This window comes from Chrysemys picta, chromosome 5, assembly GCF_011386835.1.
Source record: "Chrysemys picta bellii isolate R12L10 chromosome 5, ASM1138683v2, whole genome shotgun sequence".
NCBI lineage: Eukaryota > Metazoa > Chordata > Testudines > Emydidae > Chrysemys > Chrysemys picta.
The window spans coordinates 109,287,663-109,303,851 of record NC_088795.1 but is presented as its reverse complement, the minus strand read 5'-3'; the positions used below and the strand labels follow the sequence as shown (position 1 = coordinate 109,303,851).

The 16,189-nt window shown below is 39.4% G+C and overlaps 1 protein-coding gene across 6 annotated transcripts in view; it reads right to left on the bottom strand.

Annotated features, from left to right (window-relative positions):
- The window catches only part of PPARGC1A (PPARG coactivator 1 alpha), a 492,893-nt gene that overhangs the window by 52,396 nt on the left and 424,308 nt on the right, over positions 1-16,189 (bottom strand). For 5 of the 6 annotated variants that reach the window (XM_065598162.1, XM_005303448.5, XM_065598160.1 and 2 more), the window contains one exon: positions 14,890-15,069. The exons of the other annotated variant lie outside the window; for it this stretch is intronic. In XM_065598162.1, the coding sequence (XP_065454234.1) occupies positions 14,890-15,069 (180 nt within the window). The remainder of the gene's footprint in view (positions 1-14,889; positions 15,070-16,189) is intronic. 6 annotated transcript variants of the gene reach the window in all.

The window sequence follows — 16,189 nt, the reverse complement described above, 5'->3', positions numbered from 1 at the left end:
GATTCTGGGATAGTTTTAACACTTCTAGGTGAAATATTAGCTGGTTAGTAGCCCCAGCAGCTTGGTTAACAAATTGACTCTTGATAGTCCAGCATCTGAAGAACAACTGAGGGATGAATGGTGGCTTATCGTGCATAACTCCTTATAAGGTGTTACACTCAGCAAAAGTCACCCTGGAAGTTATGAGAGGACAGACAAATTAGCGATGAAGAACTTCCTTGGGACATGGTCAGGAGTGGAAGACTTCCACAAAGGTATTTGTGAGATATCAGATAAAGTGAATAGGAATCAGTGTGAAGAATCATGCCACTAATGCTGGCAGCCAATTGAGTCCTGTTGTTTTTCTTTGTTTGCAAGGTGTATCTAAAGATAGACTAGATACTGTGTGTTTATGGATGCAAGAAGGTTAAAGATAAGATATAATCTAACCAAATCACAGAATGCAATTTGGGAAGATGCTCAGAGTTATGGAGTCTGGTTGAAGGACTAACAGGCTTGTCAGATATCAGTCAGGCTACCTGCATGCTGATGGTAAGACTACAGTTACTGGGCTCCAGAAGGAAGAAAATCTCGTGAAGTGGCTGCAGTCCTTCATTATTTGCTGACATTCTGGTTATAAGATCAGAAAGGCTATTTACACATATCAGAGGTTGCACCAAGTGTTCAGAAAGTAGCAGGTGGATTTATTTCCAGAATTCTTGATATGTAGAAGCTTGGCACTAGAAGACGTGTTTTTGTTTGTTTGTTTGCTTGCTTGTTTTTGCATCCAAACAATCTGAGAGGGTTCAAGCATTTAATTAGCAGTCAGCAAGGTTTTGTATCGTTTCTTTCCATTCCCATTCACACTATGAATCCTCTGCTAATGTCAACAAGCGTACTATTATAAAGGAATGTTGCCCCACCACAGGGCTATTTTGCCAAGATCTCATTTAAGAGGAAGGTCTGGCTTATCATTTAGCAGTTACAAAGTTAAAAGCGGTATCATTTAGGGCTGTGTGAAGTGCTTGCAGTGAAAACTGAAACCATGCAAAACTTCCCTGTTTTCTGGTCTGATTATAAACGCAAAACTCATTCCTTGAAAAGTTTGCAAACCTTTCAAGCAAATCCGGGCTGATTTGTGCATGGCTTTTCTGTGAAATGTAGTAGCTTCTGATGAATTTTGCTTTTGCTTTTTGAGGTCAGTCACACTCAAAATTCAGGTTGACAGGGTGGCAGCCCACCAGGATTGAAACTGAATGTTTGGACAAATACCTGCAGTGTGAAACTGATCAGTTTCAACAAAGATCTAGTCGCATTACCCTTTCTGAAGGTGGAATGTATCAGGACCCAGTGGGGCTATTCTGGTTCTAAAGAAACAACAGATGATCCTTGATCAGAGATTTCCTGTCACACATTGAGAACTTGGGGGTGCTCTGGACAAGGGATGGAAGCGGTTGGGTTTTTTTTCTTGTTTGTTTACATTAGCTTTTAAATTTCTTCTTTTTGGTGTGGAGGAGGGGAGATGGGGAAAACTCAGGGCAAACCAATTGGTTGTCCCCATGACAAAAGCAATAGATGGGCCAGGAGTGCTATTGCAGGATATAATCTCTTTTGCTGACTCAGTGAAGATACGCATTTGTCATTCAAAGACAAATTAAAAAGGGCATGGATGACACTACATAGATGTACAGACTCAGTTATCAGCCAGGTACAGGCAGCATCCAGTTACCTCCAAGCGCATTTAAAAATCTCTTTTGGTGTATGTGGACTGAACGTCTTTGTCAAAATTCAGTCTGAGCAAATATTGCAAAGCGATTTACTGCAGGGAGGATTTGTCCCTGCAGAAATTGACACAAATTCCTTTTGGGACAGGGACAGCCACCCCAACTGTATAACTGAGGGATTGCCAGGAGATAGAATTAGGAAAAGTGGAAGATAGCACTGTGGCCTAATGTAAACTCTTAAATCTGCTGTACACATAGCAGCAGGGCTGATACACAATGAATTGCTATCTATCACCACACTCCCAAAAGCAAGAACTGTAAGGGACAAGAAGCGTGGATGGATTTGTGTACAACCTTATGCATTCTGGTCAGAAAACTGGCTAATACACAAGAGTTCTGGTACACAGTTAAGTATCCTATTGATGGATGACAAATTACAATAATTAGAGGAAATAATATATTTTTACAATAATTAGGTAAGTGGAAATATGGTAAAATCAGGTGAAAGCCACATCAGTATACACAGTGGGTCTCCCAGTTCCTGATATGTTAGTGTTACCACTAGGCGCTAATGATCTTGAGAGGGCAACGGTTCTGAATGCTACCATTTGGACTGATAGAAGAACCCATTACTCACAAGAACATGTCAAGGATGGGGCAGGGACCATCTATTTTATGTTTTTATATACTTCCCAACACAATGGGCCCCTGATCCCTGATGGTGGCCCTTAGACACTACTGCTACAAAATAAATAATAATGTCTTCAAGAAAAAAAAGAGTATGCTCTGACATCTTAATCGAGCAAGTGCAGTGGCAGACAAGCTACAAGAGCACCTTAACAAAGAACCGAAAATAATGTTAAGTAACTATATGAATTTTTTAGGGAGCGGAGTCACTGCTGATGATTTTAAGGGCTAAATACACAAGAGAGTAAGTGCTGCCAATATTCTAACAGAGAGATCCCACCCCAAATTAAGTATTACGTAAGATTTAGCAATATCAAATGATAGTATGAACTCCATCCAAGGCAGAGAAATCATCCCTATCTTCCCATCATCCATCTGTTGGCAGAATTTTAACAAGAGGCTCTTGGGGGCTCCTCCATGGCTCAACACACAAATTAAGTAATCAAAGGCAAGGCAGGGATGATTAACTAACAAGAGCCCCTCCAGGCCATCACTGGCACAGGTTTATTTCACCCAGATGTTGTTCACCTATCTGAGACTGATAATGACAGTCTCAGATTGGATTTACAGAAAAACATAGATAATAAGGTGCTGGTCTGTGAAGCTCTAGACTGCGCCAAAGGAAGCGGAGCTGTTTTGTAATGTTACCCTCTACTTTGAAATGTTATCCTCTCCAACTGAGAGACTTCTTCCTGAAAATGGGAGGTCTGGTCTCCAGCGACATTTGAACTGACCTTTTATATGCAAGAGCGGGATCAACAGCAAAGAAATTTCAAGGGATGGCAATACTAAAATCATGTACAAGCAAAAGCAGATTGACACCCTTTAGTTAGAAAGGGATGTGATTTGCAAATGGAAAGCTCTGTGGTGTTAGATCTGTGAACATTTTCACACCCATCAGAAAACCAATGAATTTTGGTTTTTCTCCAGATATAATGGGGGTGATAAACTGGCAGCATTTTCCTCAAATCGTCCTGCTAATGAAAACAGTGGTTTTTGTTCATCTACACTTCCCCCACCTCCACCTTCTCCTGTAGGGGAGAGAGGTAATTAAGCAAAGTCTAAAGAAGAAAAAGAGGAAACTTTTGAAGGATTGTAGATCCTCTTCCATGCAGTGTTCCAGTCCTTACCAGTCACATGCCACTTTAGTCCACAGGGAATTGGGGACTTACAAAAGGAGCAGTGGAATGCCCTGCAAGGCAGTTCCAGTCAGAGGTCTACTATGGTCTAGCCACGCACTTAGCTTTCTGTTTACTAAAGCTGGTGGAAGTTGCACTATTTTCACAAATCTCTATACAGTAAATGACCAAGTCAAAGATTGTGTGAGATATCCCACTAGTTCACCTTTCAAAGAATAGGCAGCCTACCAGAATGGGCAAAATAGGACCTATGGAAATTGAGGCTATCCCAGTGAAATGTGTGTTTGTTTAATTTAAAAGTAAGTGCATATGAAGGATAAACAATGGAGAAAACTGGCAGCATGGCAGAATTGTAACCTAGAGACTTCCTAGAAGCCATATATGTAAAATATTTATTAACCCATCACCCCATTATATCAGAAATATCTGTGTTTCACTCTGGGTCAAGAGAACTTTCAATCATCGCTTGATTGTTCAGCCTTGAATCAGCTCCCAGTGTTTTCTCCAACGTCACCATTATGGTGGTAAGTACCACTTCACCAAAGTAAGTTATCTTGTCTCAGTGGCTGGCTTGTGAAAGGTCTGTCACTTTTTGAGGCTCAGAGGGCAGCTTGGGAGGAGAGTGAATTATTTCCTTCTCAGAGATCAGCCCATTTGTGGGTAGTTTTTAGCACACCCCAGAATCCTGTCAGGGAAGTCCTCTTAATAGCTCACTGAGGAAGCTGGATGCCATCAAACAGCTCTTTCAGATGCTGGTAAGCAGTATTTTTCATAGAAATCATTCCATGAGTCAGGAAACATTCTCTCCACTTTCAGATTAAGTAGACCGCACACAAGGGAGATCTACAGGCCACATTCACCCTTATTTGAGCAGTCCATCACTCCCTATATTGGTGTAAGGACATGATGAATGTCTGCAGAGAACCCTCAAGAAGCAGCTGTTACTGCAGACAGAAGTCAACAGGTGTGGGAAGTTCTTTGTGTTCCCTTTCAGCACACAGATCTAGGTCTGTCAGGGATTCAGCCATCCACATCAAATTCCATGAGATAAGGGTGGTAAATTTGGCCTTTTCTAGTCTTCATGTGATGGTGATAATCCATTCAGACAGCTCAATGGCGGTTTCATAAATCAATAAGCAGCTACGTGAGGCTAGCATGTGGGTTCCTCACAGCAAAAACTCTATTCAGAAAAGCCAATCCAAAACAAAATCCAAAATTTGGGGAACTTTTTGGTTTTGTGCTTTAAAAACCAAAACATAATGACTGAGGTGTGGCAAAAACCCAAACCAACAACCACACAGGCTCATCCCTATCACAAACTGCAAATTAATATCCCCATTATGAAATAAGGCTGCTCTTGTCTGAGTTTCAGCAGACAAAATGTATTCAAAGCCATTTCCTATACACTCTATAGGGCTTGATTTCCAGAGAGGCCTACACCTGTCCTCCACTGATGCATACACAAGTGTTCCCAGTTGGGTTCTGTACATGCAAATTCTAACTCTTGCATGTTCCATCGTTATATGTCACTTACAAACCACAGGCATTAGTACATAGAAAATACATACGTGCATTTGTGCACCCACAAAACTGCACATGCACAACTGGATGCCAGAGGCCAAAAATCAGGCCCTGAGCACTCACAGCTCTCACTGACATCAACTGGAGTTGTAGGTGTTCAGAACGTTTCCCCTTCATATTCTGTACAACTAAGGTTTTAGTCAAGGATTTTTAATGTGTAATTATTAGAGTCGCTAGGGAAAGCTGTTGCTTGCATGAATTATTTATTTAAGGGATTCACTGTATGAAGTCAACACCAAATATCTCTTCCTATACAACTTTGCTCTCAGCAAACCCTTCCACCTGACACAGTTATAATAGGTTAGTGGTATTGTGGAAAACAAAATATCCTACATTAAACCTAGCTATGATTTTCATCCTCCTTTAATAACATGGGCCTGAGTTAATGTTACATGAGATAGGGCAGGAGGAAAAGAGCATATCAGGGTTAAGTTGTAGCATTTAGTAGCAATTAGCATTGATGTGCTGTACGAAAATAGCAACAACAATAATAATAAAAGGATACACTAGAAATACAAACCATTTGGGGGGGAAAGATTAACAGTTTAGCCAATTAGCATTTGTCTACGTAAATCAAACTTTTTTTTTAAATGGGGAGAAAAAGAGAAAAGCCACACAGCAATATTTATTTCTGAACATCAATGACTGTGTATCCTACAAAACGAAATGCTACCTTCTCACTTTTTGTGACCCTCTCTGCAATTCTAGGGAAAAATGTTTAGTTCAACATTATCGTAAGCCAGAATATGGCTCTATTTATGTGACAAGTTGACAACATACAATTTCATGCTTGTTGAACTGATCTGTGTTATATATTCAGTGTGAATATTATGAAGTCTCACCATTATAAATATGAAACAGTATACGCTTATTCAAAACAACTCCAGCAGTGGTAATTTATGGCTTGGTTGTTTGTGTGCTGATGAAGTCCAAAAGCCACCTTAAGAAGCTGCATCTCACTAAAACAGATGTGCAGTGTGACTGTGACCAAAACGGATTTATGATGACCTATGTGAAAGGAGGCTAATACATTTTTGTCTGTATGGCAACTAACACCAGTTTGTATTTAGATATGTGACTGGTGGGAACACTGTGTCCTTAAGAACCTCTTAACACAGGCCAAGCCATTTGTCTGCCAGTATTTTACCACTGTTCTGGGTGAACATTATTTTTCCCTATTGCAAAAGGGGCATGCTTAGGCTGAGTAAAGATACGGTGAGTTCATGAAACCTTGGCCACTCCAAGTAAAATGTTGGGCAGTGCAATGGAATGTACGCATAACAGGATTGTGCAGCTGATTGTGTGCCCTTTCTTGATCACATGCCTGGGAATGGTACAAGGCCATTAAGCCATCCAACAATAAGCTCTCAAAGGAATTGTTGTTGTTGTTGTTGTTTTCATTTTGCGGGTTCTTTTTGCCTGAAGGTTTCAACTAATTTACAAGGGCTTACTTCAACAGAGACAAATTTGGACTAGTACAGAACAGTACAGTTTGTTCGGTTGGGAAAGAGAACGAAGACATAAGGCACCTTGCTAAAGCAAGATATAGAAAATTTGCATAAACACTTCCCAATAACATAGTAGCTGTTTGGAACAAAATAAATTGCACTTACTGCTTGAGAGTTTTTAAACCCAAGCAAACTTTGTGGTGGATTATAGCTTACACACACCTGCCATACAGATGTAATGTTGTTTCTGAGACGCACTTATTTAGTAGACTCAGAGTGCCAAGGGTATGCAGTATTACCCATTAATCTAATTCTTAACTCTCTTATTAATGTGTTATACAACTCAAGCCAAAGATATTTGTAAAGGTAAACATATTTGCATAACATATTTGACATTGCTACATTACCTGCTATTTTGCCCTATATCCTCTCTTCTGTTCTATTGGAACTGAGGGTCTTTCTCCTAGTTTAAATTTTTTTTATTATAGCATTGTTATCTTTTATTATTATTATAAAGTTCCTATCCCAAATCTGCATCTTCTCCCTTTTATGTTTATTGTTGTACTAAACCTACTGTTTCTCTACTAAATCTATCCTGTAATCACATACTGTACATTCATTTCTCTAGGACCTTGGTGGCTCTTATCTGCTTGCTTTTATGAGCTCTTATGAACTGCTAGGAATAGCAATTTGCAGCGCTGTTTGTAAAGCCATCTCAGTCTGAACTCAACCTTCCCCTCCTTTGTCATACAGTGATACTCTCTGCAGAGAAATCCCATTTGCCATAGCAAAAATTCATTACAAGATGCATTTTAGAGGGACACAAGTTGCCAAGTATGCTAGACATGTTTATAATATATAAAATATTTAATGTACAGTAATTAGAATTTTAATAAACTACATATTAGTGCACTAATGTATGTATTTGTATAAGATGGTCTTTGTGTTACCCTTAGATTTACTGATATGTTGCCCACTATACATTATTGCCCAGAGCTACTTAGTTTACGTTTGCTAAGGTCTAAGACATACTGCTATGCTGTTCACACAATCTCAATTCTTTTAAGCACTTTGATAAGCTTTATTCTGCCATTATACCATCTAGAACATTAAACACAATGTTTAAGTTCTATGTTAAATCACAATCAGTTCCTATTAACTGTTCCAAGCTCCCCATTTTTATCAACAGTTACTTTATTAAATCCTTAATAATATAGATGGAATAGTTAGTTAATTTGTGTGTTGAGCCATGGATGTTAATTTGTAAACATAATAACATACTGCAATCATTTGCATAATAGCATTTTAATCTTTTTAGTAAAAGCTGTAATTCCCTACAAAGTACACTGCAGTAGAAACTAAGTGACTATTGGTAATAATAAAAAAGGCCTTAAAATTCTGATCCTATTATAGTGTTGGAACATACCCAAACTGCTTCTATAATCTCTGAAATGTTACTGTTCTCTGATTTAGGTGTCTGTATCAAGAATAAAAATGAAGTATAACTGGTAGCAGTAGACTATTTCCTAAATGTAATTTAGTATTCACTAAGCACCAGCACTTTGCAAATAGCTCTGAGGCTTTCCTTCAAAGTTCAGAGCTCTAGTTATGCATATTGTGTGAGGTACACCATGCAGCTCACCTCTAGACTCTGTTGTGCTGAATAGATGGCTATGATAAATCATGCTGAATTGGCACTGAAGGGCATCAGCCATCAAGGATTTGACTACTATGTCTTTTTCCCCAAGATTATATCTCCTTGAACTGCCTGCCTTGGGCTACTAGTTTTGGAGAAAATTAAAAAGTGGAAAAAATTCTGGAAGAGGCCAGTTCAGAAAATCTATAGAGGTTCAGTCCCTGGAAACCCATTAACACCAGTCACAAGACTGGCAAAGAAAACACTGGTGGTTGTTTAAAAGTCAGGCCAAGTTATTTTACGTAAGATCTGGTAATTCATTAATCAATCTGGCTGCAAACCTTGAATGAATAACTTGCAGTAGTAACAAAGACTGGCAGCACCACCAAAGATTAGAGTATATAACCTGAACCGATGCAAATTATCCTCATGGTGTTAAAAGCCCCCCATCATCTTCTTCATGCAAACCATTCCAAATGGATAAGCAGTCATTTATCTTCATAAATTTCTCCTTTGCCAAGAACAACAGAGTATGCAATTCATTGTGAATCTCTTTCACACTCCCTCATTCTCACTGCTTGTAATACAGTATTTTTGGCAGCCCACAGTGAAACAGTGTAGCCTATTCAGCTTTCCAAATATATAACACAGAGCACAGTCCTGAAAGTAACTTGGACTATGCTGAACAATTAAAAAGAAACAAACTCCTCTTTAAAAATAGAGAATTGCATTAAAAACAAAACAAAAACCAGCAATTAAATTCAGGGCAGGCCAAGAAATTCAGTTCTTATTAAATCTGTTTAAAAGTGAAAAATATTTTGTCAGAACACCATACTTGAAAATTCTTTTTGATACTATGCTGCTAAATTAGACCTTAATTGTCTGTTGTCTAGCTCTATTTTCTCTTTTCAGATGACTTCCATTGATCTATTTGTGAATGGTGCAGACAGCATACACTTATCTTTGCGCATGTCTATCCTCTGTATAATGCTGTCCACTCTTCATAAATAATTTTAAATATGGCTAACCTTATATAGCAGGGTACGGTATATTTGAAATACACCTCAGGAGGTAACAATTTTTATCTCCCGAGGAAGAATACAAAAAAGCATTCTAATTCACATTACTCAAAATTCTACAGGTCTCCACATTTCACACAGCAATGACTTTAAGAATTGAAACCACTTTATTTTTTCTAAAAGGGCAGCAGAATCAGTTTTGTACAAATATAATTTTTGAAGGTCTGATCCTTTCCAAAAGCAAATCACAAAAGTGAATGATAAAGAAAGCCATCTACCTAACAAGTCACACACGAGCAGTTAACTATTTACTTGCATGAGCTTATGTCAATAGACAGTGCCCTTAGGGGTAAAAGCTCCCTTAACATACATCTCCAATGGTTAGAATCACAGGCAATGAAAATCAGGGGAGAAAATAGAGGTAGCCAGGCTATGAATAGAAAAAGAAATTAACAAATGTACAACATTGATAAAGAACATGCAACATCAGTGTAAGGCCTTAATTCATCACTGTGTTCTTCCAATTTCATGCCAGTGTAAAACCAGTTGCACTGGGTTACAAGTGGAGTACTGTAGTGATGAATCAGAAATATCTATTCTATAGCAATGCTGTCAATTTTAGCATTTAGATTGTAATCTCTCATTAGATTCAGACTGTAAATTCATCATATTTAAACTGTAAGCTCTTCAGGGTAATCTATGTTTGCACATTGTCTAGTACATGTGGGTCATGTTTTCAGTTGGTCCCTAACCACTACCATAATACAGTCATAAAATAAAATAATAATAATAATAATAATAATAATTCCTACAATACTCAATTTCCAAAGAGGCAATTCACTAAATTTTGGAAGGAAAATGCCTTTAGTATGCTTCAGTTTTCAGCTTAAGACAGAAGTGCAGAATATTCACCTCTGAATAACAAGCCCCATTAAAGGTGCCTTAGGCTGGGCACCCAAAATTTCATAAGTCCTTTTTGCAAATATAGGCCCTCACCTAGACAGTGCCATAAGCAATGCACTGGTAACTCAAAGAAGAGAGTGGTTCACTTAAGGTTAGGTTTTCAATTATTGTTGTGCTGCTTGTACTTTCGATCTTTTGTTTGCAATTCCGTTTTGAACAAATTTGGAATATATTTCATGTTTTCATAGCAGTCAGCTCTCAGATAGAGGCTTTAAGGCTTCTAAAACATATTGCTCCAGGATGATTAAGATACAATTATATTTTCTTTAAAAAGAAAGCGCTGAAATGCCAAAGCTAATCAATATAGAAAAATCCAGAAATTAACAAACAAGAGACTAGGTAGAGCTTCCATTCTCTGCACTAACACAAATAGTTTGTCTCAGCATCACCAAGATAATCCCTAGAGAAAGGACACATCTTTTATTGTTCTTGAGCACCCCCAGTTGTCTCATTAAGGAGCAGCAGAGACAAGAAATAGTGCTACATATACAGCTGCATAATGGAGAACGGGGATAGGGGTTAAAGTTTGGAAAAAGCTGGCCCAGAAAGAAGGGCAAGTTTTCTATTATTCAGTTTGAATTGCCTGATCACTACTGCCTACCCTCTAAGAAAACAACTCCTTTATTTCCCTTCTTCCTAGAACTAAATAATGACAAAGAAAGGTAGTGGTGGAAATTATTAACGGGATACCAAGACATGGAATATTAGTAACCTTCAATCAGGTTGCCAGACGCTCTATAGAGACCCTCCCCTTCCCCATAGCCTGTGCTGCATGTAGTTTAACACAGGCTTATACACACAATGGGAGATATTGTGACCAGTCATGAATGGTTGTGTGATAAAAGTAAAACTGCAGATGAACTCTTAGGCCCAGAATTTTAAAAGTATTTAGCTGTTCTTGTGCTCAGCCTTGCTAAGTCTAATTGATTTAGGAGCCCAAGTCTCATTTCCAGAAGCGATTTAGGAATGTAGGAGCCTAAATACCATAGACTATCAATGGGATTTTGGTTCCTAAGTGCCTACATCCCTTTTGAAAATGAGACGTATGTTCCTAAATCCATAATGCATAGCAATGCTGAATGCAGCAATACCTAAATATCTTTGAAAATCTGGGTCTTAGCCTACTCTGTACACTTGCAAGAATGCAGGAAGAATTCTGGCACTTGCCATGCCAGGCCTAAAGGCTAGGTGTCAGAGGTGTGTTAGTGTTGCCAACAATATCTCACGGCCCAAGGGGGGCCTAGCAGCGTGTGTCAGGACCCTGCCTACGTTTGAGAACTGGAAGCAGCTAGGGCCCAGCATAGGAAGAATGTCCACTGCACTTTTCAAGTCTCTTGTAATTGCTGCCCTTTAGAAGTAATCCTCCTACCTCTGTCTACACTCAGGTATGACATATGCAGACTAATGTGACTGTGACTTTAAACCCCAATGCCACATGACAGACCAATGGCTGTACATATTGTTGTGCACCAACTAAGGCAGTTTAAATATAATAAATGACAGACTGAATATAGTGTTGCCCTTATGCCACAATATGGCAAAGTGCTATTGGACAACAATCTGCCCCTCAGAGTCAGTAGTCTCTGAGCCAAAGTGTGCCCTCATTGACTTCAGTGCAATCTGTAATTCAAAGTCAGTGAAATCATTGAAGTCTGAGGGGTGGCATTTGAGTAAATGATGGCAGAATTTGTCTGCTAGGGAAGATGGAAAAACACTTCTCCAAATCTTGGTTTCTGACATGTTAGTTGCTGCCTCACAATGCACTCCCCTAGATGTATTCCATCTACCTCTTTCTACTGCACCCTGGTTGTCTGCACCTCTAAATGCACCTTAATATGACTGACTTTAAATGCCACATGATGGACCAATGTCTTGATATTGCTGTGCACCAACCAAGGCAGTTTAAACATCATGTATTTATCCCTGTGTTTGTATATCATTTTGATCTTCAGAAATGGAATCAGCATGCACAATAAATGACAATTTTGTCCTTTATAAGTTTGGGCATCAATTCAGCAAGATACTTAAGAACATGCCTGACTTTAAGGCATGAGCAGTCTCATTGGGAGTTAATTCCCATTGGAATTAAATGTATTAAAGTTACACACACACTTAAGTACATTGCAGAATCAGGACCTTAATTTTTAGAAGACTAAATAATAAGAACATAAGAATGGCCATACTGGGTCAGACCAAAGGTCCATCTAGCCCAGTAGCCTGTCCTCCGACAGTGGCCAATGCCAGGTGCCCCAGAGGGAATGAGCAGAACAGGTAATCATCAAGTGAGCCATCCCCTGTTGCCCATTCCCAGCTTCCAGCAAACAGAGGATAGGGACACCAACCCTGTCCATCCTGGCTAATAGCCATTGATGAACCTATCTTCCATGAAATTATCTAGTTCTTTTTTTAACCCTGTTATAGTCCTGGCCTTCACAACAGCCTCTGGCAAGGAGTTCCACAGATTGATTGTGTGTTGTGTGAAAAAATACTTCCTTTTGTTTTAAACTTGCTGCCTATTAATTTCAGTTGGTGACCCCGAATTCTTGTGTTATGAGGAGTAAATAACACTTCCTTATTTACTTTCTCCACACCAGTCATGATTTTATAGACCTCTATCATATCCTCCCTTAGTCGTCTCTTTTCCAAGCTGAAAAGTCTCAGTCTTATTAATCTCTCTTCATATGGCAGCTGTTCCATACCCCTAATCATTTTTGTTGCCCTTTTCTGAACCTTTTCCAATTCCAATATATCTTTTTTGAGCTGTGACGACCACATCTGCACACAGTATTCAAGATGTGGACATACCATGGATTTATATACAGGCAATATGATATTTTCTGTATTATTATCTAGCCCTTTCTTAATGATTCCTAACATTCTGTTCACCTTTTTGACTGCCACTGCACATTGAGTGGATGTTTTCGGAGAACTATCCACAATGACTCCAAGATCTCTTTCTTGAGTGGTAACAGCTAATTTAGACCCCATCTCTTTATATGTATAGGTGGGATTATGTTTTCCAATGTGCATTACTTTACATTTATCAACACTGAATTTAAACCTTTGCTGATTTTACTTCGGCCAATGGAAGAGGTCTATACATTTGGTTTTTAGTGATTTATTTGAAAGCAGAAGTTCTAACTCATTAATTGTCTCTGATAGAACACTATTTTAACCTTGCTTATAAACATTATTAACTCCTTCCCATACTGAACCTATAAGAATACTATAACAGAGCAGCCCAATTACTTGGTTATAACATGTGTCACTTACTTACTACGACTGAAACTTAAGCACAAGACACAACAATTTGAAGTTTCATAAAACTTCAGAATACAGAATGTTTCAAAATTTCTCCCTTGGAGACAGAGAACTGGCTTCTGCTCCACTTACACTGGTTTTATACTAGTATAATACTATAGACTTGAAGTAAATTACTCCTGAATTACACCAGTGTGAATGATAGAAAGACCAGGCTCAGAGGGCCAGTTTCTGCTCTAAGTGACATCAGTGTTCATCAAGAGTAACTTAATTTGCTGCAGTTGAGTTATGCCGGCATAAGTAATAGCTGATTTTGGTTCAGAGTATTTCATAAAGGCTGTATTTTATCTCCAAATGCATTTTACCTTATTGAAGCATTTAGTATTTGCTAAGTATTAAGTTTAACAATCTTTATTCTGGGGATTCCCCCAAGTAAGTGGACCAGGAATGCTTCCTGGAGAGGACATGTTTGTGATCTGCTAGGCAGAGGTGAAGCAAGGGTGATAGCTTATTGTTGCCCAAGGTCTTCCTGCCAGCTCATCAAATGTACTATTGCCCAATTTCCCAGCCAGAGGATGATCTACTGCATTTACTACCATCTAGGAGGAAAGAATATTAGGGTTCAGGAGGGGCGTGGTTGTCTGAGAATTAAGTAGTGGAGAATCTTGAGGTCTTACACAGAAAAGGAGAATTAGCGGTTGAGGCAAAGAGGGCATAGCCCATCTTTTATACACCTTGACTCCCACAGCAGTATTTTAAAGAGGGCATTTAAATCTCTCCTGAAATCCTTCAGTTCTCTCCTTAAGACTGCCCTCTGCCATTATGTCTACAAAACACACATCAGTGGCTAGTCAGTTGACATGCTATGCTGACTGCTTATTATGTTAATCAGAATAATCTGACTCTGATGCTGTGCTCCCCCCAGTCTGTTTGTTGCAACCACCTTTGGCCTCATCTTGTACTTAGAGTGGAAGGACTTCTGATATGCACACGTACAACACATAGCACAACTGGGGCCTGTTTGGGGCCTGTAGGTGTAATAATAATTAGTAACGTATAAAATGTTAAAGAGCCATCAATAGATGCTGTATTCTATTGTGTTTGTTTCTGTGAAATGTACATGCAAGATGACAAACAGGTTTCAACTTTTGTTTTTCTTTGCAACAGACTATTTCGCAATATCTCAGTGTTATGCCATAGTGTAACCTGGTATCTCTTCAGCGTTTTCATTCCAGAAATCAGAATGCCATTTAATTCTTTCCAAGCATTTCTTCTCTCCAGATAATAGGTCTGGTTTTGATCATGAGGATTAAGGGTGTCAGAGGGAGGCTATAACAGACGTCACAGCTGTACTTCAGCATCTATTGGCTCTTTTTTTATTAGAAGACTGTCATTCCACCTGGTAAAAACATGAAGCAATCTGAAATATACTTTTGCATCAGCTTCCCTTACCTCAAATATATTTGATGATTCATTGCTGTACTGATTGGTAATGATTTCTGATTGGTCGCTGTACCACTTGAGTCCACCCAGAAAACCGTCTGCATCCAAGTCATTCACATCTAGTTCAGAGAGGTCAAGTTCTGGGAGATCTGGGCAAAGAGGCTGGTCTTCACCAACCAGAGCAGCACACTGCAGGGAGAAGTACAGAAACACACACTTTCATTAATCACCGGAATGTGTTAACCATAACTGCATGGGATGAGAATTAAGTCTTGATTAAGTCACTCACTTCCACAGAGCAGGTCACTAGAGTTAATCTCGTTTTTAGAACACTCTGAGTGTTAGATTGTGACTAGCCTGCACAGGTGAGCAAAGTGGCCACTACTATCCTTTTTCTTATGGTCCTTGAAGAGTCCAGCACCTGCAGCATTAGACATCCCAACAAGGACCACCAAGACATGGCCCTATCTCTTTTCCATCCCGGCCGGCAGAAAGGAATCAGCGCGGGTGGGAGTGCATGGGTAACCAACTGGTAAGTGTGTTTTATGCATCCTCCTCTATGCCCAAACCACAGAAGATGTGAGTCTGTTACAGCTGCCAGCTATACAGGCTAGATCTGCACCTCAAGCTGCAGAGGTTCATGCTTTCCGCTCTAGATGGCCTTGGTTTAATCAGTCAAGATGTTGACTGCCACATGTACTGCACCCTGTTGAAGGATACAGCAGTAGATGCTGCTTTGTTCACTTCCAAAAGCTCCTGGAGACACTGTGCCTGCCTGCCACAGGCCATGCACTTCTATACCCATCTACCAAAGACTCTGGCTTATCAGCACCCTCAGGAACTGCACAGATTTTAACAACATGGTTCTAAAATATTGTCCTCATAGTAAGCAAATCATGAAGTGTACCTCATGTGCCTGCCAAGTGCTAGAGCAGTCATGGCCAGTTTATGGAGTCTCCCAACCTGTGGCTGTGCTGGTTGTACATGTGTACACTGCTGTAGCTAAGAGACTTACGGTCTGTAAGCAGCAGCTATATCAGAAGCACCAAGAGGGAGCTTTCCTCTGGCCAACCCATTCAGCGCAATGCTACACTTGTCTCAGCCTCCCTTCATTGCTGGGGAAATTCACCATAGAGCAGATGCGACATTTAAGCCCAGTATTAAGGGACTTAGGGGAGGGAACTAAAGTGTGTGGACCTTCTTCACTAGTGTGAATGTCATCCTCTGCATACCTTAGAAATAGAGTACAGACCAGTATAATATCAATTTCATTAATATAAACCCAGAATATTTTCTTTAGTACATCAGG